General features: G+C 40.3%; 1 protein-coding gene across 2 annotated transcripts; it reads right to left on the reverse strand.

The window, feature by feature from the left end:
* Positions 1 to 1,414: 1,414 nt before the first annotated feature.
* Positions 1,415 to 20,814, reverse strand: LOC111322098 (lysine-specific demethylase 2B). Of its 2 annotated transcripts, XM_022925144.2 has the most exons (17): positions 20,660 to 20,814; positions 20,330 to 20,465; positions 20,171 to 20,249; positions 19,994 to 20,040; positions 19,696 to 19,868; positions 16,888 to 16,994; positions 12,592 to 12,685; positions 11,843 to 11,996; positions 10,352 to 10,467; positions 8,539 to 9,201; positions 8,302 to 8,388; positions 7,751 to 7,960; positions 7,271 to 7,462; positions 6,111 to 6,158; positions 5,602 to 5,631; positions 3,759 to 3,791; positions 1,415 to 3,286 (listed from the first exon to the last, which is right to left on the reverse strand). In XM_022925144.2, the coding sequence occupies exons 1-17, from the start codon at positions 20,690 to 20,692 to the stop codon at positions 2,276 to 2,278; spliced, it is 3,213 nt and encodes a 1,070-aa protein (XP_022780879.2). In that variant the 5' UTR covers positions 20,693 to 20,814; the 3' UTR covers positions 1,415 to 2,275. The 2 variants fall into 2 exon arrangements, with proteins under 2 accessions (XP_022780879.2, XP_022780880.2); XM_022925145.2 differs by lacking the exon at positions 3,759 to 3,791.
* Positions 20,815 to 21,325: the final 511 nt, after the last annotated feature.

The following is a 21,325-nucleotide window of genomic DNA, read 5'->3' on the forward strand; positions in this document are numbered from 1 at the left end:
ACTTCCTCTCGGTCCATAAAAATGCGAAAAAAGAACTCGACCAATATCCAGCCATGTTGACTTCACGTTTGGTTAATAACCCATATAACTATTAGAGTTTGCGGCAATGGAACCCGTGCCCAAGATGTAGTATTTTCTGAGAGGTATGTTCAGGTTTTCTAGGTTCAAAAGTCAAGAAAGGTGTGCGATATTTAGCCACAAACTCCGGAGCCTGTTCTTAGCTAGGTAGGTAACTTTATTTCAACTCGGGTTGTTGAGGCTGATCAGGCCTCTAGCAATACATGCTAATATGCCGAGCAACACCCACCCATCCCACCCCAGGGGAGGACATCCACCACACAGTAGTCTCGTGCGTGGGGAATTAACGTGTCCTTCCCCTAACCCTGAAGGAGACGGGGCCTACGAGAGGAATTATGGGTAGAATATAGCAATGAGTAAAACTCTGTCCATTAGTTTGACAGTTATCAGGCCTCTGGTTCCCCTTCAAAGGTGTAAATTTTTTACACAACTTCAATTTGTTTTCTTCAAAAAGGAGAAATTTTGGCAATTTCTAAGTTAGAAAACTTACAAAACTGACGAACAACCGGGATCTTCAAATGCTTACGTTTGTGATCCAACAGACAGGTCCCAAAGAAATAGAAAAGCTCATTCAAACTCGCTCGCCATTTGGATTGTGCCTCCACTGATGCAATGTACTGCATAACTTACTCTCAGTGCAGAAAGAGAAGCAAAAGTTATAGAGATCATTTCTGCGATTCCCGAAAAGCGCAAAACTCTACAACAGAAATTACTCGCTCAATTTCGCACCTTCAATGGATTAAGCCACCCTTCTCATTAAATGATCGAGTAATTAGTTCATCACGTATCATCCGTCACCATACTCACTCCAGGGCAGAAATACATCCTCAAGAAAAACGCCCACACACAAACCAAAAGCTCCGAACTTGATATGAGTTGCGCATGCTCGGAACGTCAGCTCAACTGAAATCGCTGCGAACGGCACCGGCGGGCCAAGCTTACATGACCCCAACTCCACCCCCCACTAAAGGAAAAGGCCCTGGGAACGATGTTGAAGGCAGAGGCGAACTCACTATGATCGATGGACTAATATGTCATAGCCTATTCTGCGCGTTCAGCACGATAGTGGCAGTTGAGTGAAAAAACGGGGGAAGCTTGGGTCAGGTCGCGTAATGAACACCTTTCTGTAAGAGGCCGGACCCAGGCCTCCGTCGAGTTCTGTCTGCCACTACCATCACCTCCTTTACTTTTTCGCTCCATTTACTAACACCTGGAGCACGTTAAATTCGTCGCGACGAAGACGAAGTGTTTGGAGGGCGGGGGGCGAACTTGCACTTTGACAAACCCCCCGTAAACCACTTGAAACTGTCAACAAACAACTTTAACCGTACCACAATTCTTAGTGTACAACAAGCTATTCTAATTTCGTAAAAAAAATGCTGTCATTAAAACTATTCAATTTACAAAAATTGTTTCACAAAAGCAGGTCTAAACGCATTAAGATTTAAGTAACTGCATCTTTTATACGGGTCCATCGTATATTTTATAAAGAAAAATTAAGAAAACTTTAACAATTATCGTTGGACCTGCACAGAACAGAGTACATGATAATCAAACGACAAAAAAAAAAAATAATAATGCGTGCCTGGTATGACCTGGTTTGTTTCATTTCAAAATTTTTCTGTGACAGTGAACCACGAGAAATTGTGATCTTCGTCACATATTTCGGAAACCGCTCCCTCTCTAATGGCTCCATTACTATGAAGCTCTGTGGGTGGATGTATAACTTGCAATGTGAGCTTAACATAGCAGTGATCGAGAGAAAACTCTAAGAACAAGCAGCTAGGGAAAAGAACACTGAAAAGGTGAAGGCAGTTGTTTAGTGCTAATTTGCTCGTACTCAATACATCCCACTTTTAAAGCAAATGTCCTCAAATTGTTAAAGACAAAATGTTGTGCTAAAGAATAAAACAAACAATGGCGAGGAGCGTTGTACCTTAAACCTCAGGTCAACCCTCAGTTGTCATCTTACAGTGATACAATCCCACCTACGTCCAACTAAACTTAAAGAGTAAAAATGGAAGCGACATGATTTCTAATCACCAAACCAACAAAGGAAACGTGTCCATGAATGGTTAAGAACGAAACGAATGGGCGTGCGAATAAGGTTGGTGTAGCGGCCGAAGAAAACGTTCTACGGTTTTGAGTTCGATCGAGCAAAGGTTATGCCAGTGCCGGGCATCACAGTCAGCCGTATTTACATATTTACAATAAGTTTTCCTTCCAGTATTTTCAGCAAATCCTTGCGAGATTTAACAAATTCTTGAACAGCATCGGAAGTGACCCCATTACAAGAGCGCAAGTCAAGACGGAGAAGCGACGGAAAGAGCTTCAAAAAGGACAAGCACTTATCAGACAGCTTAGCGCAGCCACTCAGAAGAAACTCATTTATCGATGCCTGTCCACAGACACTTTCAATATCTTGATCAGTTATTCCGGGACAGAAACTCAGGTCCAGCTTCTTCAAGTCAAGGCAATGTTGCACCAGCAAACGAAGAGTCGAACCAGTGACGTCACTGCCGGAAAGAAAGAGGGTGGATAATCTTAAAAAAGGGCTTTTGTTGTCCCCTGGAGCCGCACGTGAGTCAGAAACAGGTAAAACAAGTTTTTTCATCAGAGAGTCAGTGATTCCAACGGACCAGCTAAGCCCCAGGACTTTCAACCGAGGGCAGATGACGGTGGAGAGCGCATACGCCGTGGCTTCCGTTGTGCCACTCAGATACAACTCTCTTATTCTCGGCAGACGGTTTAGAAGCCATTGCAGTTGTTTATAAGTGACGTTTGTCCAGCTCAGGTTAAGTGTTGTAGGTTGGCGCCGTACAATCCCCTTCAGGGCCGAAGGCGTCACAACTTTCTTTTCTGATAAATCAATCACAGACCAGAGACGGCGATCCATGCACCAGCGGTTCCAGGTGCGACACACGCGCATACACAGACAGAGCTCAGGCTGGGAAAGAAAGCTAAACACTGAAAGCCAAAGCTGACGGTCCATCACGTGACTTTGGCCACTGTCCAGCGAAAAAGACTGAGGAGGAGGAGAGACTGGGCAAGGACGAACCACGAGTTTAGGTTGTACTTCTGGCGGAGGGCCAGGTGGAGGTTTGGGTGCTACAACAGGACGGCGATGCCGTGAAGTCACTTCATCCGAAACATTCACAGAAAACTCGTCACTTCCTTCTTCTGAGGACTCGCTCTCCATTTTGCTCCTCTGAAAGAAAACGAAAGAGGTTTTTAACTGTGCACCTGAGTATGGAAGGTTGATGCGAGTAATATTCAGGCTTCTGGCTTCTGTCAGCCGTTGAAGCGAGACCACACTACATCTAGCTTCACAACATTAATTGCTGTGAATGAGAAGGAAGTCTACTTTAGTTCAAAGAGGTTTCACCATTTTTACTATGTACGTTAGTGACCATACAAGCACTTTAATCTTGGATGTAAAGGGTAGGTATCTATTTCTTACAAAGCTTTAAAATTACTCCTTTTTTCATTCTTCTTCGCTTCGAACTTTTCAGAAAAAGTTACATTCGCGGCCCCTGAGAAGGGGTCAGCAAACTTGGTGAAGGTTCGGCTTGAGAAATATGTTTAATGGCCTACGTGCCATCAAGTAAAAAACGAATTGATGTCTCACTGATCAGACACACACAAAAACGAAATCAAATGATACACATACTTAAAGGCACCTTTCTGATTTTCTCTTTTGTAGCTCGGTCATCCTGTCGATTAGGAAACGAGTTTTACAGTGAGTTATTAGACGACTTTGATAAACTTCATTTCAAATCTTAGCCGAACGTACTGGACCCCTTCTCGTGGAAGCCGAACGACCACAGAAAAAGACGCAGTGCAGTGACTCGGAGACCGATAGCAAACAATGGCAATGGTTCACATCGTACGATGAGTAGACATCCCAAAAATCACAAAAAACTGGTATATTTTAAATTCATAGCTGCATTACACACGATGGTTTCGATCACAAGCGAGATGACGACGAAGCAATAAAATTAAAACCGAAACACTTTAGTCCACGACAATTACAAAGGTTTCCACGTAAAAGAGAGACAAGTACGGACGACTATGTAGCCCTCGTGAATGTTAACCAAATTTAGAGAAATTTAAAAAGCAGAAGAATACTAGCGAATGAAACTTAGCCCGCAGTCTGAAGCGCCATGTACACTGGCCTTAGTTACCCTCAGATTCATGCACGTGTCGTTCTGTGCGGTGCTTGAATTTAAGAGAGCAGCAACACTCTCTCCTCTTTGTGCTAAGGTACATTAATGCGAATGACCAAAAAGGGCCCTTGCTTCATAGCACTGAATGACAAAACAGCACTTCGTTTCAACAGCGCTTTTCCTGCCATCGTTTAAAATCCATGTTATTTGTTCTTAAATTAACTATCAAGAGAACACGAACGCGTTATAATGTTCTCTACTATTTATACAACCAGAAGCAGACAGATTGAGAGAATAGGGCACCTCCTAAGCTTGACCCATCCCAAATTACCATCAGAAATATACACAAGGAACTGTATAGAAACAGGCAAGGAGAATCACTTGTAAAACATAGGGGGAGTAGAGGAGGAAAGGCTCTCTTTAACAACGCAAAGTATCCAGCAATTTGGCCGAGTTTCCTTACCGCACTTATTGCATAAAAAAATATTTAACTGCTGCAGAAAAGTCTTGGTCAAGGTTCAGTAGCAATTATAACATAACCAAAGTAAAGCGCGCACTCTGATTGGTCAATTTAGCGTCCCCCATTTGCCCATGGGTGAACGCTGCTGACGTGAGCAAATGCAAAGACTATTCCGCGCGCGCTTGTTTTTTTTCTGGTCGCGTAAGATTTGTTAAATAAAAGAGAACTCTTTTGCTACAATGTATCAATGTTATGTTATAAAACAAATGGTAAACACCACAGCGTACACTATTGAGTTATGGATGCACTTGGGAGGTTTGCTAAGCACTCAAGAAGCTAGAGTCGCTCTCGGCTATCGCCTCGAGCGACTCTTACGCTTCTTTCGTGCTTAGCAACCTCCCGCGTGCATCCATAACTCAATAGTGTACGCTGTGGTGTTTACCATTTGTTAATTGGCGACGTAAGATTAAACAGAAGTAAGTTCTAGGGAAACTGTGCAACAGTTGTTTTGATGTGTTACAAACAACAGAAGAACAACACTGTAAAGTAAGGCGCAAAGAACACTACGGCGATCAGCCATGAATAACTTGCTTAAGCCGAACTTAATTTAAGGGTGCAGGGAAAGAGCCTTCAGAAACATCTCATAGACTGCTAAATTCAGATTCCAAATTGTCTACAATCCCTTATGAAATAGAGAGAGAAGTAAATGTCGCATTAAAACTTATCTCAGCATTTATTCTCTGCATCCCTCCAATCATCTTTCGTACAGAGACGTATACTTTTGTCATAAAAATTAACCAAAAAGATTATAGAGACCTTGCTTAGAGGGAAGATTTTGTAAAGGGCGAAATAAAAGTAGTGGCCGTTTAACTAATAGCAAAAACATACTAACTGTACCTTTTTAGCGGACTCTTTAATGGGGCTTGCCTGTGTTCAAAAGAAAAAAAAAAACAAAACAAAAACATTGCAAGAATTCGAAAATAAACTTCTGTTAGCTACTACCATACTGTATTCGGACTTTTCTTTCGGTTACCTTTGTTCCTCTGTTGAACGGTCAGTTTCCTCGAATTATAACAAACAATTACCTGAATCTTTCCTAGAAGTTGTGTTGCCTTTTTCCTTTTAACCCTTTACACCCTGACTCGGTATGTATATTCTCTATACGTTTGCGAGGGTCCTCACAAGGACAAATTGTTTAACAATCATTAGCTTCTTTAGCTGGTGATCATTTGCTTTATTCTCGTGACATTGTGTGATTCGTGGGTGACATTGTGTGATTCGTAGGTGACATTGTGTGATTCGTGGGTGACATTGTGTGATTCGTGGGTGACATTATAAGTAAAAAATTCGATGTTGGTCACTCTAAGTGTTCAGAGGGTTTATTAGCCAGTACAAAAATACACTACCTTTCTTTTCCTTGCAGGAATACTTGGAAGATCATCGACAGATGTCGCCTATGAAAGATACATATATCTTATTAACCAAGCGCGAGGGCCGTACTGGGAGAATATCGGTCCGAGGTCTTGACAGTACGGACCGAGCGCAGCGAGGTCCGTACAAAAAAGACCGAGAGCCGATATTCTTCCAGTACGCTCCCGAGCAAGCTTGGTTAATAAGAGATTTATTATACGACTGAAGTTCAAAGGGACACAATTGCGGTATCATTCGGGACCATTCGGGACAGTCCCCGGTCCAATACTTAGAGAATATTGGACCGGCAATTATTGGCCCTCTGACTGCCCGAGTCGTGTAATAAAGTATACTACTGAGAGGCCATAATTATATCTTTTCCTGTACGTTCATAGTCTGGGGAGCATATGAAACGAAATTGTAACTCCAAGTATTGTAGCAAATAACTAATGTTAACGAAACAGAGAACATATAATCAAACCAAACAAACTGGAAAAGAAACGCTACCGTAAAAAAATAAAAAACAACAACAAAGAACAAAACAACAAAACAAAAAAACAAAAAAACAAAAAAAAAAACAAAACCCCAAAAAACAGAGGAATGGAGAGACGGATAAGTGGAAGAGGAAAGGAATTCTGAATTCATGATAATCTACAAAACTGAACAAAAGCGCATCTATGTCTATAATGTTTGGTACGTAGAAAAGTGCTCAGCCACTCCTGATGGGTAAGACGCATCAATGAAACCGACTCGTTATCACTTTGTTTCGAACTGCTTGTAGAGATACGGTGTCTTACATCAGTTTCGTACTTAAACGCATGTGATGTTAACGCTGCTGTTTCATAGTAAAGAAAATTCTTTTGCAATATGAAGGAGTGTGCCAAAAGGATAGGCATACTGGCTCACACTCGAACACTTTTCGACTGAAATTCGTTAAACCTAAAGGACAGATACAACGATGCAAAAGATAACGAAGGAGCCAAATTGACCTTAAAGTAAAATTTAGAAAATCTCCTGAATCGCTAAGCGTAGCCTTTCTAAACTAATCAGTGGGCAAAGTAAAACAAGAAGAAAGTAGTCCCAATAACTTCAGACACTTCATCAAAAATCAATCTCATCAAATTCTCAGTTTACAGAATTTGACATCAGTACTCACCGCTGCATCTTTGCAACACTTGGGACACTCCCAGCAGTTGTTGATCTCAGTAACAATCTTACATTGCCCTTTGATGTCTTTTAAACAAGGCGGGTGAACAATCTCACCACAGAAGCGACACTCCATTAGTGGGTTATCCTCTGTGTTGACCTGATTACAAACTAAACACTTCACACAAGTGGGCAGGTTAGGCTGAAAAGAGAACAACAAGAGATTAACTATTCAATTTCCCACTAACGAGCTAATTTCATTAGCTACAGGCGTGTGTCCCAGTTAAGTCAGCAGGAGGCGAGGAGTTTTGCATGTCCCCAGGGACGAGACGCAAGTCCATCGCAAGTTAACCCTTGTATTTTACCAGGTTTCTCATTACCGTTTACCTGACAAATTTATAACTCCGGGTTCTGTCAAAGCTACGTGTCTTCCTTTCCCCCTTAACAAACTTCAGTATGCGTAAATTAAAACGACTAAAACTTGACATACATCAGTGCACGCCCTAAGAAGACACGATTGCTTCATCCTTCCTGCCCCTCCAAATTTCTTCATATCTTTACAGGTGCGGCACTCGCCACAGTCCTCTCGTTGACAATTTTCACACTGCCCACAACGAGTGCGCCGGCGTCTGATTCCTGGGCCGACTTTAGTACCGAGCATTGGTCCCCTTGGACCTTGTTTCCTTGCTACAGGTTTTTTCTAAAACAGAAACAAAATATATCAATGTCTCTACAAATACATACTGCTGCATGTGATTGGTTGAAATAGTGGCACAACTTTTCAAAGCTAACTTGAGTGGGATGAAAGCCAGTATCTGAGCAACTACGCACCCATCCCTCCCCTAAGCCAACAACAGTCCAGTGACTACAAACTAGCGTTCACTTTGGACGAGGGCAAGGTAGGTGTGCAGTTGCTTTGATCATACCATTACTCCCTTAATTGCTTGGTAAAGCAAAACTTGTACATCCTAGATCACTCACGACACAAACAAGCAATTATTCCACTGAACTACCTGTGCGTCTCATTACTGCTTTACTTACCACTACTGGTTTGTCAATCTGCAACAGATGTTGCAACCCTGACGCTGCAAGTTCGGGGTCATCGTCCCTATGTAATTCAAGAAGGTCCTAAATAGAGAAACAGAGTTAGTATGCCAAAAACACACCAAGCTGAGAGGTAACTGAAGTACCATCTAATGTAGAGTGCCATGGCTTAAAGATAGACATACTATTGAAAACGGTTTTTATTATTTAAGAGGAGCTTAACGTTGCACCAACCTCTAATCTCTGCAACACTCCCTCGGGGTCTTCCAAAGTCTTAGGAACGTTCTTTTGAGCTTGAGGCCAATCCCTCAGTCTTTCTATCAACTTAGTCAACCCATCGACTTCAAATCGTGTAAGATACACCGGACTCCACGGAGTCTTCTTATCTTCCTCGTTCTCTTCACCATCAATCTTCTCTTTGTTCTCTTCTTCATCATGGGTTTCCCCATTCACTTCCACCTTTACTTCCTCGTCCTTTGCTTGTCGCTTAGGATTCCCCTTCTTTTTCTTCCATTCCTCTGTATCAGGTTCCTCTTCTTTACCATTCGTACTGCTCTTTTTCTCGGTGTTCTCCTGAGCTTGCTTGGCGACTCGGCTTGATCTCCTACGCCCTGTTGTCTCTGTTAAGTCATCCTCATTATTTTCTCCATGTGTGCCATTACTAGCTTTCTCGTCCACTTCTCGCGGATCCTTCTTGCCTGTTCGTTTACCTGCAGTTTTCCCTTTCAAGCCAGATGCGTCTTTTTTCTTTAAAGCGGAAGTATCTTCCTTGTTATCTGTTTTGGTAGACGATTTTAAGCCTAATTCTTGTTTATTTTGTTCCAACAATCGGACGTACTTGTCAGCGGCGTACCACATAATTTGAGGTAAAAACGGATACCGGAACTTCAGAGGGACCTGTAGAAAGAATAACAAGTATCAAACAATGTACCAATTATGCAGGCCAGCTTTATCGATAACTAGTGTTCTTAATTTTAAAGTTGGCTGATGTCTTATCCTCGTATGTTTTTTTTAAAACACTGAAACAATTATCAGTCTTAAAAGCTGGAAAAACCGAATCAGCGACATACAAAAAAAAAACTTATAATTTATCGACGACTAGAATAATTTTCCTAACGTTAAAGATGCCTGTTCTTCTCCAGCAGCTTTCCAAACAGATCTTTGCTAAGAACCATTCAATCGAATTGACTCTGATGTAACTATAAAAGACACTGGGCCAGTAAAAATGCTTCAAAGGGAAAGTGCATGAAATATTTCAGAGACTTTCCAGGGCCACTGAACATAGAAACTAACTACATGGATGAGCTTCTTTTGACCCGCTTTACCTGAGGTCTGAGCTGCAAGGTCCATGTAATCCAGATTATTCTTTCAATGTATTTCCCCGCATACTGATTTTAAAAGCATCTTTCAGATTTGAACGGTTCCCAGAGTTGGGTAAATTTCGACAGGGGCAAGCTTCCTTTCACGTGAAAACGATTTTGAACAACGCAATGTTTACGATTCGTAACTGTTACCCAGATCCTTAGGGACCAGTCATTACTTATTACCTAGAGGGGGGTTCGGAGGATTTTTGGGGAGATCACATGGTTTCAGGGGGACAGAGGAGGATCAGTCATCGCTGACTGCCAATGAGGGGGTGGGGTGGGGTCATAAGAGTACAAAAGAGCCTCAACAGGATCGGATAATTTCACGACACAACCACAATCCTCCGACTCCTTGCTTGGCGATATGTGATGACCGGTCTCTTATTTGAACTTTACTTCCGTGATAAAAAGCTGGCGCGTCTCTCATTTGGCATATATGAGGTAATACCGCTGCACAAGGAATGATTCGAAATCTACTCCGAATTTTACAACACGCAGCCTAGAACAAGATATTGTTTTGGAGCATGGAAACAATAAACCCTTGCTCTGTTCAACCTCGATATCACCTGTCTCCAAGGGAACAGAACAGATGGACAGATGGACTTGGGAGCTGAACAGAGCAGAACAGATGGACTTGGGAGCGAGGAATGTCATTTCAAGGCAAACAGCAGATTTACACGTACCTTGGTATTGTCTTCGATCTGGCTGATTTTAATTTGTCCCGGGATGTTATAACTATGCACAAAATTCCCACCAAATACAAGCGAGTCCTCAGGGGTAAACACGGCATGGATCCAACCTAAACACAGTACATTGTGATCGTAAATCAAGCTTAATGGCAAGAGGAGGACAGGGAGGACGAACGGGAGGGGGAGGGGACGGGGAGGGACAGTGAGGGGAAGGGAAAGAGGAGGAGGAAGGGAAGGGGAAAGACAAGGAGGAGGGGAAGGGAAAAAGGAGGGAAAGCGAAGGGGAAAGAGGAGGAGGAGGGGAAGGGAAAAAGGAGGAAAAGGGAAGGAGAAAGATAAGCAGGAGGGAAAGGTAAAGAGGAGGGGGAGGGGAAAGGGGATGGGAAATGGGAATAAGTAGCGGCTACGTCAAGCCATGTGTCATCCGAGAGGGAAACTACTTAAAACGGGCTTCCGTATCGCCTCAAGCGTTCCATTTCCAAAAGAGCTGGATCACGTTTGATTATCTTGTTAGGTCACAGTTTGATCCGTCTCGTCGAATTTGGTACGTGATCACAGTCGCGATAATAGTTCAGACTCCACCTTCTCAATCGTCTGATTTTGTTGAATCACTTGTAAGATTAAAGACCGAATGGAACACCACTCGTTCATATCACCATCAATTATTTTCAGGGGGATTCTACCGCCTGGTACTAACAAGTCCCTCTCCTTAATTAATCTTCGACCGACTGACCAAGCAACACTCTGTCACCTTCATTCTGCATAGGGAAAGAAAAGTGAGCGAAGGGGGGAGGGAGAGGGGGGGTAAGTTTCTAAAGAAAGTGTTGTGCTGCATCGGCGAGGGGTATTACAAGATAATTTGGTTTCATCACCTAAGTTGATAATGTATAATGGCCACCTTGGAACTCTAAGTGGCCAATATGCGTTATCAACTCAGTCTAAAAAACCAAATTATCTACTAGGGGTAGGCCAACTGATGTAGTTAAACAGCCTACTATTCATTGGCATGTGCTTCAAAGCCAGGGAGAAATTGCAGTGTTACTGACCACCATAACTGTAGACTATAGACACCCTTACACATCAATGTACCTATTCTCCATACTGTTCTCTATACATTTCCCAAGGTGCTGACAAGGAGAAATTGTTTAATAATCAAAAGCTTCTTTAGATGGTGAGCATTTCCTTTATTCGGGTGATTGAGGTTTGATATTATAAGGAGGACTCATATGCTGGTCACTGTTTAGGGGTCAGAGGGTTGGTGACAAAAATCAAAACAAGAGTAAGAGAGCTAATGAACCCAGAAAGAAACTCTTAAAATCGAGTTTCCATATAAAAAATTATGACTTGAGATTTTGATTCATTTAATCTCACCCCCATGGGTTGTTTTTTGTTGTTTTTGACTCATTTAATCTCACCCCCATGGGTTGTTTTTTGTTGTTTTTGACTCATTTAATCTCACCCCCATGGGTTGTTTTCCCCTCTCACCTGTGGGGATCAAGAACGTATCTCCTTTCTCCAAATAAGTCCGGCAACATTTCTCTACTTGGTCACCAAAGAAAACATTCTGTTGTTTTCCAGATAACACCCATTGTTCGTACAGATGAAGATTCTTTTCGGTGGGCGGAATTAGCCAGAAAACCTGCAACATAAAAGGAGTGAAACCCATAGAACATATGCATACACTTGGTGCAGTTCAAAGAAGGTTTGGGTTGGTTTGCTACTATCAAAGGCAAAAAAAAAAGTCTAGCATATAATGTTTATGTTTTCATCTTGCAAGCATAATATGTAAGATACTCTTCAGGTAATACTCTATAGGATAAAATTCCTTTCACGAAACGATGATAAAGTGTTATGTGACAAGGCAAATCTGTCACGCAATTTATTAAAACTCTACGTGACAAGTCTGACCACCAAGTCCAGATCATGACTCGACACTCACGAACATTGGCAAGTCACCGTGATGCTACATTGACAAAGTCATGCTTTTGAGATAACTCGAAAATTGTTGACTTGAGTGCAGAAAGTGCTTGAAGACTAAATTGGAGGTGCTTTGCTACACTTTAAGATTGGTCTTAGAAAATCCTCGCTCCCCAAGCGGATAAAGAACTTAACCCCAAACTCAAATTAGGTATTCCCGTTTTCCCCTTCTGAGTTCTCGAAGGCCCACTCAGATATTCTTCTCTGGTTCTAAGCAAAGCACTAGGGTTTTAGGCATTACAATTACAATAGCTGACCTTTCTGCCTCTCATTATGTGGTACCATACCGAGGTGCCTCCGAAGTCGATGTGAAAGTCGGTGTAGCACCCACCCACACTCATCAACACGTACCTGATTAAAGAAAAAAGGTAACTTTTAGACAAGGGAGTGGTCTAAACAAATGCAGTAACATAAGAGAAAGGCATTCTATGTTAAACCCATATAAAGCATAACCTCTATCCCAAAGGAACTCGAGACTAGCTAAAGTATCATCTGAAGATAAAATACAATATTTTCATTGGGACTCCCTCGTGGAACGAATTCACTCTACATTACATATGTAGAAAGTACCATAAACAAGATGTCAACTGCTACGGAAAACTCTAAAAGGGGTTAATTTCTACTAAAAACAAAAAGTCAGAAACTACGAAGACTCTCTAGATAGTGATTCCTTAAGCTGCCATGTTTGAAAGAATCCACTTTTCGGATGGCAAGGGGTTCCGCACTGGTGGTCTCCTCCGTGAAAACGATTTTTGTGCCATGGCTGAGCAGCACTATGGGAGGTTTATGTTGTTGGCAATTCTTGGATCATAATCGTGGCTTCCAGATCTCTTTTGAAACATATTCACATGGTAACTTGGTGTCTGATTGAAGAGAAGTGCAAGCATGTTTTTAGCCCTGGACTAGTGTTTGTATCCCCTGAATACAAGTGTGCTGAAAAACAGATTTCACTGTGACTTCGGTTACTAAGATTCTTGCAAGATTCCTCGAGAAGCTTCGATTCTGGGTTTGAACACGACAGGTTTTACCTTCATCTTACAGTTTCAACTCGTGTTTAGAACTTCCACAACAAAAATATACACACGAACGTCATTCGTGAAGGTCTTGAAGAGATTACAAACCCGTCTCAATTTGTCATGCGATTATGCCGGTGCCAAGTGATCTTCAAAGAAAAAAAAAAGGCCCTAGCAAACTCAAAAAATGCACAACACAAAACATTTAATTACCCTGGGTATATTTAAACTATGATATTAACAATGCCAGACAAAGATTTTGAGGATTGCGCAACACGTGAAAATGTATACATGCACAACGAAATTTCTGTCAAAAAGGACAAATCAAATCTTAAACGGTGAAAGAAACAGCAATCCAAAGCACTATTCCTTTAATTCTACACGGAAAGTTGATGGCTCACTTTTTGAAAGTGTTTAAACATCTTTTTCTCTTTATATACAGAACTCTGCGAATAATTAGTCATGGTTATTTTAGGTGTAAATAATTACGCAATCTCAGTTGAATCACAAACATTGAAAATTTGTTCTGAAGGTACTGTGAACATTTATAATAATCGCACCGAGGAATTTTTCAGATGATTGCTAATGTTAGCGTAACAAGGCAGTATGATCTGCGATATTTGGTCCACATGCTAATTTAAGGCGGGGTAAACGAGTTTTTACATAACACCAGTTTGAATTGCTTCTTTGATGTTTGACATTGACAGCGATAAAATGGTTGGTCGGCTATTTTAAGATTTTGATATTAGCGCGGCCTTTAAGAGAAAGCTATTCTCAGAGTAACAAACAACAATCAATTGTTTGAACTCTCATTATCAGTTGTAACGTGTATTTTGTACCCAATGCCCACCAAAACCAACCAAAATCAAAGATTACCAGATGATAGTTACCACTTTCGTGCACTAAAACGGTTCATTAAGTATGACATACACCCAAATGTGTCAGGGTTATTTTGCAATCAGGTTCGTCTTTAAGAAAAGACAATATTCCGGAGACGTCTAGATAGTGGGAGAGCATTTTTATTGCACGAACATGACAACTATCTGTTTATTGCCGAATTATTTTATCATTCTGTGTTTTTCCTGGTCTCTAATTGCGATACCTCTTCCTTCCCTAATTTTTGATAAACTGTTAGCTTTGTAAATCAGTTTGCACTTTAATTAAAGAAATAATATCATTAATGGGTTTTATATCACAGCAATCACACGAAGGAACAATAAGCTTCGTGAAATATTCTCTCGAATGGTGAGAGGCCAGAACAAATGATCGTTTTACTGGACGAGAAAACGTGTCGTCCATCACGATGGAAAATTTTAAAAATTTCGTTTTTACATACAAAAAAAAATTAAGACTTACCATCTTGTATGGTTTAGGTTGACTCTTGTTGGTTTGAGAAAAAGGGAACGTATCGTTCATAAAGTAGAGCTACACAACACATAGACCTAAAAATGAACTGATAAAATCTGCTGTCCCCATTACATTTATTTTTTCCATTATCAAAGTTATCACAAACATCACAATTTGCTGGCGACATTTTCGGAAGAAGGATCGATTTTTTGTAATAAATTTCCCAAGCTACTCCTGGCGCTCAAACTGACGAAGATCACATAAGCAACTTTTTAGACACAAATTCACAAAGTGGTTGAGTTCATTCTGTTTACAGCTGAACAAAAGCACACAGCAATGATTCTGAACAGTGAATATTCATACCAAAAACCTGCACATTCTATGTCTTTTAGACGCTGTTGAAATTCATATCTTCTTTTAAAGAAATTTAACTTTTTGACGAGCATTGAAGTTATCTTCCCTAAAAAAGCAGTTGACTGTGGTGGAATTTTTTAACATTTGAACCCTTCAGTCGTTTCACTCAAAGTTCAAACTAATTGTCGCTTCAAAATTGTCGTTTCAAACTAAGAGTCGTTTCTTAAGACTGAAAAACACAGAACCAAACTGCAAAAATTGAAACTTGTGCCTCTAAATTCTAATACTGTTAAGTATTGTCTGTCGTTCGTGATTTAACAAAGTGAAATTTTGCTTTCAGTATTCACTGATCTTTCCTGAGCACAAAGACAAATGAATTAGCAATTAAAGGGTTGCTGTAAAGAAATAACTTGAGTATCTTCGCCTTTGGAGTGAACAAACCCTTATTTTAGGCTGGCGAATCGCTTCCCAAGCTAATTAATCACTTTAACTGTCAATATACAACGCGCCTAGAACGAAAGGTAGGTTTGTCTTGCCAATCTAACGGGAAACGAAGACGACACGAAATCAAACGCAATAAGGATTGCTCAGTCGACCATAACCACATAGGCAGCTGAAACATGAACAAACTTATCCACAAAAAAAAGGATCCGTAACAAACAAGCCTAATTGTTAAAAGCGCGTTCTCCTGCTGTTTAAACGTAACATCCGAATGGAACTTTAAGCGACTGAAACGTGTGGTAAAATAGCTTGTTGCCCACTCTTGATGAAACAGAAGTTTGTTTATCATTTCATGCGAGTCACGCAATAAAGCAATCTTGCCACATGGAATTTCTAACCGAAATATCGAAGAAATTTGAGCGAACAGTCTCAAAAGAGATTTTCTACATTATATTCCTTTCTAACAACGCTAAATGAAGATTATTCCTATTTTTTGGGCATTTGAAAGGGGCATGTAATGTTTAAATTTCGCCAGGTAATACAGATTGGATTCAAAATGAATTTAGTTCTTTGTTCTCCGCCGTTTCGAAGCAATTTCAACGGAAAACACCCCTCTATCAATAGCTGCTTCGACGACAAGGAGCTTTTACTTCAACAATATTTTAAATACCATATGATGTAAAATAGTACAGTATCCGACAGTTAACTGGTGAGGCACACAAAATCAAATTTCGAAAGTAAACATGGAGCGCACAAATTCAATACATGTTGGTCGCAGAAATGTAAATATATTCATTTTCTTCGGCTGCAAGAGCGCTTGAGTTTTGTCTCTAACTTGCCTGATTCTAGATATTGTTTTAACTTCACTTTAAAAGAACTATAATAACAGCAGTGTTGCACGTTTAAAGAAAATTTCTAACTACTTCGCTCGTTAATCTGTTCGGCGCGTGGTGACAACACTCGAACCCAGCTGAGAGTTGTTGGACAGACTGAACTCAATAATGAGTTTGTCCAGAAGCTTCATCTTTCAAAAGAAAACATTTCGTTTAATTACACAGTGCTCCCTAATAAGATTCAAGAAGATCTACAGCCATCTTCAAATATCGCCTGAGACGAACAAGAATCAAAGAAACAAATCGTTATTTCACTAATCAGAAATAAATAAGTTTCACCTTCAATAGATTTACGGTAGAAATTATCGTGGAATTGAGCACGTGCTCTATTTTGATCACGATGTTTAGTCACTTGCACATGGACGACAGGCAATGTTAGTGGAAAATTCATCAGATTCATACGGATCTAATCCGCCAAATTAGGTTTAAATGCGTGTTTATGGACATAACTCGTCGCAGGCCACATATCAGGGAGTTATAAATAGTCAGTAAATTGTCAACTTACTTTCTCACTTTAGGATACTTCATATCTGCTAAAGAATTTGTTGAATCTCTCTGTTCTTCGATGAGATGTTGGGGCCAAACGACGTTCACCCAGTCCATTTCACGAACCTGAAAGAAATCGTGTATCTTTTTAATAAAAGAGACTACAAACTTTTTAGATTAAATATGATCAAATAATAAATATGCGGCGCAAAAATCAAAAGACGCACGCCAATACATGTTTTTAAGCACGTTTGAGTGATCTTCAACCTCCACTCACAGAGAAATTGCTACAATTTTTACTACCGTTCAACGCTAATAATTTGTTTCGCGGTGGGAAACCAAAGCGAAACAAAAAAAAAAAAAAGGAAAAAAAAAGAAAAGAAATCAGAGGGTGAGATACAAACGAAGGAAATTTCAGAATGCAATAGTCTGAAATTGAATCATTTGTAATCCTCACAAGAGTTTTAAGAATCCAAAACTATTTATAAGAACAGGAAGACCTTGATTCTACGTTTTCAAAGGAAAAGACGCTAAGACAACCAAGATCAATTCTAAATCAGCCACCTAGGTGCAAGGGGAAGCTAGATATTTCCACCGACTCGATGAGTTCTAAGGTCTTTACTACCGAAAAAAACTTCTCCTGTATCACATAACCTAGAATTTGTAGGCGAGTAAATGTAAGATGAAAGAAGACGAAAATCCTCTATTTATAAAATTATTCACCATCGTGTCCTCTTTCAGTTCAATGAAGTGAAATTTATGTTGATTTTAAAAATTCATTACATGGAATCGAACGAAGAGTGCACAAAAATTCTTCAACCCCAGCGAACGGCAGAGAAATTCTATCTTCTTCCAATACTTTACTTCTTGTCTCTCATGTTTTTAATTGCTTTGTAATTGATTGATACTTTCCCCTGCTTGATAAGATGGACAGAACAGAACGTCTCGTTGCTTGGAGAACAAATATTCTGTTCAAATCAGTGGCTTTTAGTGTTCGTTTCCGACAGCTTTGACCAACTTTTAGACTTAGCTTTGAAAAGTAGTCGAGGGAAGAAAAGGTGATATATATGAGTTATTGGAACCGTTAAATACTAAAAAAAACTATTTAGCTTTATATCATGCAGAACAATATTATTAGCAGATCCGGTACGAATTGGAGTAGATTCTGTCAATACGATATATATTTAGCAACGCGAATCACTACTTAGCATCGAAACGAATACTTAAAGGCCAGTGAGGAATGCAAGTACCAGAGAAGGTTACACCCAAATCACAAAAACCACGGCACGGTCATTGAAAGGGAGTTCCGAGTCAAATAACTCCCGCACCAAAGAATTTTTTTTTTTTAATTTTTCCTTCACAATGGCTCATTCCCTTGCCAGACTATGTTTTACACGTCAAGCAATTCGATGATACAATCTTTACCGGATCCCCGATCAAGACAACATTGTGTCTATTAAAAATGCGTTTCGTAAAACCTGTAGCTACCAGTGCTAAACCAGTTCTATTAAAGAACAGAGCAACCGTGCTCAAAATTGCACGCTGTTTATCTCCAGTCGAGACTTTTTAGTGAAAACTTTGAGAAACATCACAAATGCAGTACAAGGAATGTCAAATTTCAAGATCGGCACACTTTTCAGAACTAAAATTTCACTTTCGTGTGATCTCGTGCGGTGTTCACGAAGAGATGACTCTAAACCTGCCGCCATATTTACATAACTAAAGCAACACAAGGCACACAGCATTTTTTGCCGATATTCAAATCTGATTTGATTTTCTATGTTAAAAAACGTGCTAAAAAGCTGAACCAGGCTTTATTCTCCAATAATATGTGGATAAATATGTGCAACGGTTTCGTGTAAGGAACAATTGAACGTAAACACACACGGTCATTTTTAACCTTGTAGAGTGATTGCCGAGGAGTGACGCATTTGCAGTTGCAAGGAAAGGAACGTACCCAATAGTCAAGAGAAGCTTTACACAATTGTGTCTGGACCGCAACTAGAAACAATTTTAAAGTAATTTTCTTTTAGATGACAGCTATAATTAGCTCCTCAATTTGCTTTACCGAGATCGAAAAGGTTTCTAGAATAATTCTAGTCGCAGTGTTTCGTGGCCTACAGCCAGTCATAAGCCTTACGATTTTAGCCTTAGTTACAGGAGCCTTGTCAACAATTAAAATACCTCAATAAAATGCTCTCACAATCGCTCCAGTAGTAAAAACATAAATGATAGGGTAAAATTTACCAAGTACAAATGCGACTTGGATTTTCTTCGCTGTTTTAGATTTCGTTTTCGGAGGGCGTGTGGTTAGTGCTGAAAGTTGGGACATAATCTTGTGATCAGGGGGGCTTCCAGAAGGATCAGTTCTTGGACATTTCGACAAAATAACCTCTTTGGTTCTTTCTTCAAGCTTATATCGATTTCTGTGGGGGAAAAAAAGCATTCTGGCAGCGTGACAAGGCAAATCAGCGTTTGTATCACTTCGCCAGTTCCAAACCAACTATTCACCACGAGAAGGTCATGCCAATAGAGACAGCGCAACGCCACTCGGCAAAACTCGACCACAAGATGTCTACTTTTTCAACGGAAAGAAGCTCTACAGAACACTTTCAAATTAAAAACAACAATTACTTACTTTACTGACATTTAACAACTAACAGGCAACCAATGATCTAAATTATAGTACTCCAGCGAAACACAAACTCAAACCACAGTAAGAGGTGAAAATAATGATAAATGGCCTTAATTTAAGTGGTGCAGCATTTGAATGAAAAAAATCAATTCTACGTAGCTCACAAATAAAAAGAAAAAATTCAATGCTTACCATTTTGGGAGGCTCGACCAAATCTTCTAATTTCGTGTGGCTAAACTCCAAGCTGATGACATTATAGATATCTTCACGCTCTGGACTTGTAAAATATTTCACCCATTGTTGTAAAGTCATTTCTAAAGCTTGCTGAGTGTTGACATCGATCACATCCACCATTCTCCGAGCTCCTAACCATCATAAACACAAGGATCGGCCTTGGATCATGAATTGTCGGTTATAATTATAATAGTCTGCAGTTTCAAACTACATACACCTAATTGGCAAACATTCTGAAATTAATTTCAACGCTCACCGACAAAATTCTTGACATCTTCTACAGAAAAGTCTTCCCGAGGAACCCTAAAATGGTTGTACAATTCAGAGAAGTCTGAGCTTTAATGAGGCAACTCTTAGCAATTTGAAAAATGACTGATGAAATTTGCAGAAGCCCTTGAAGGCAGGACTTCACTGAGCTGAACAAAATACGTACCGCATTTCTAACCCGTCTGGGTTTTTGATTACCATGGGAAAGGCAAAGCCGCTTTCTTGTATGAACTTAAGGGTTAAATCTAAAATAGTAAAACAAAATAGTAAGCAACAGGGTTTCTATGAAACAACTTTATTCAACAAGACAGTTCTTTTCACCCACCATCTCCTGCGAGTTTCTGCACAAAATCTCCCTCCGTGAATTTTGGACTGTTTAGCTTTTCTTCGACGCTAAATGTTCGTTTTCCTTCGATAATATCATCCGTATCGTAGTTGTAATTCCTCCGACTCTGCTTTCTCTGCGATGAATTGGGAAAATTTTATCGAAAGACATTAGAGGTGCCGAAAATATTCTCTAGCGAAAACAAAGTAACGCACGGCGCTCTTAACTAACTAAAAACGCGTTCTAACGAGTAAATTACGATATTTACTGTGCTCAAATAACAGCACCATAACTAAAGCTACAGCAAGTCTGTGAAATAAATCTACACACCAATCTGCGCTCTCCTTCGAATTCCCAATCCATTCTGCTCAATATTTCAGCCGTCACACTCAAAGAGGAAGCGAAATTGCGAAACGACTGATGTACTGCACTGCTCAATTCACCCAAGGGAACCGGTGCATTGTTGTTTGAACGGGACCGCAAGACCATAATAAGGCGCGCTTTGTGCGCATTGACAAAGTATCGATGACATTGCCATGGAAACTGACACGTTTTGAAGTTGACAGCTTCTTGTTTGTTAAATTATTCGTTTCCGTAAATGACTGTTTTCCCCTGAGGTTTTGAATAAGGTGACCCAAGAGTCAGGCCTAGAAAAGAATCTCTTCACTCCAAACCTCTCTCAACCCCGTAAACAACGCGTTTTCTTGAGCCAAATTATTATGCAATCAGAACATTTTTCCATCATCAACCTGTCCTCCGAAGACCACTTGCAACAAGAGGCACCCAGCCGTGAAATGCTCATTCCACGCACGCTCGCGCTTTTTCGAGCGCGAGGAAGTCATTTCACACTTTGAAATTGCGTGACGGACTGAAAATCTAGGTCTGCTATGCGTGCTCGCAATGGAGCCAAGCAAAGCTTGGCTAGAGAACATTCTGATGAAATGTAAATTTTGAAACCGATAAGTTTTATTACCCATCAGCTAGAGGGCTTGCTCC

Source organism: Stylophora pistillata, chromosome 13 (assembly GCF_964205215.1).
Source record: "Stylophora pistillata chromosome 13, jaStyPist1.2, whole genome shotgun sequence".
In the NCBI taxonomy this organism is placed as follows: domain Eukaryota; kingdom Metazoa; phylum Cnidaria; class Anthozoa; order Scleractinia; family Pocilloporidae; genus Stylophora; species Stylophora pistillata.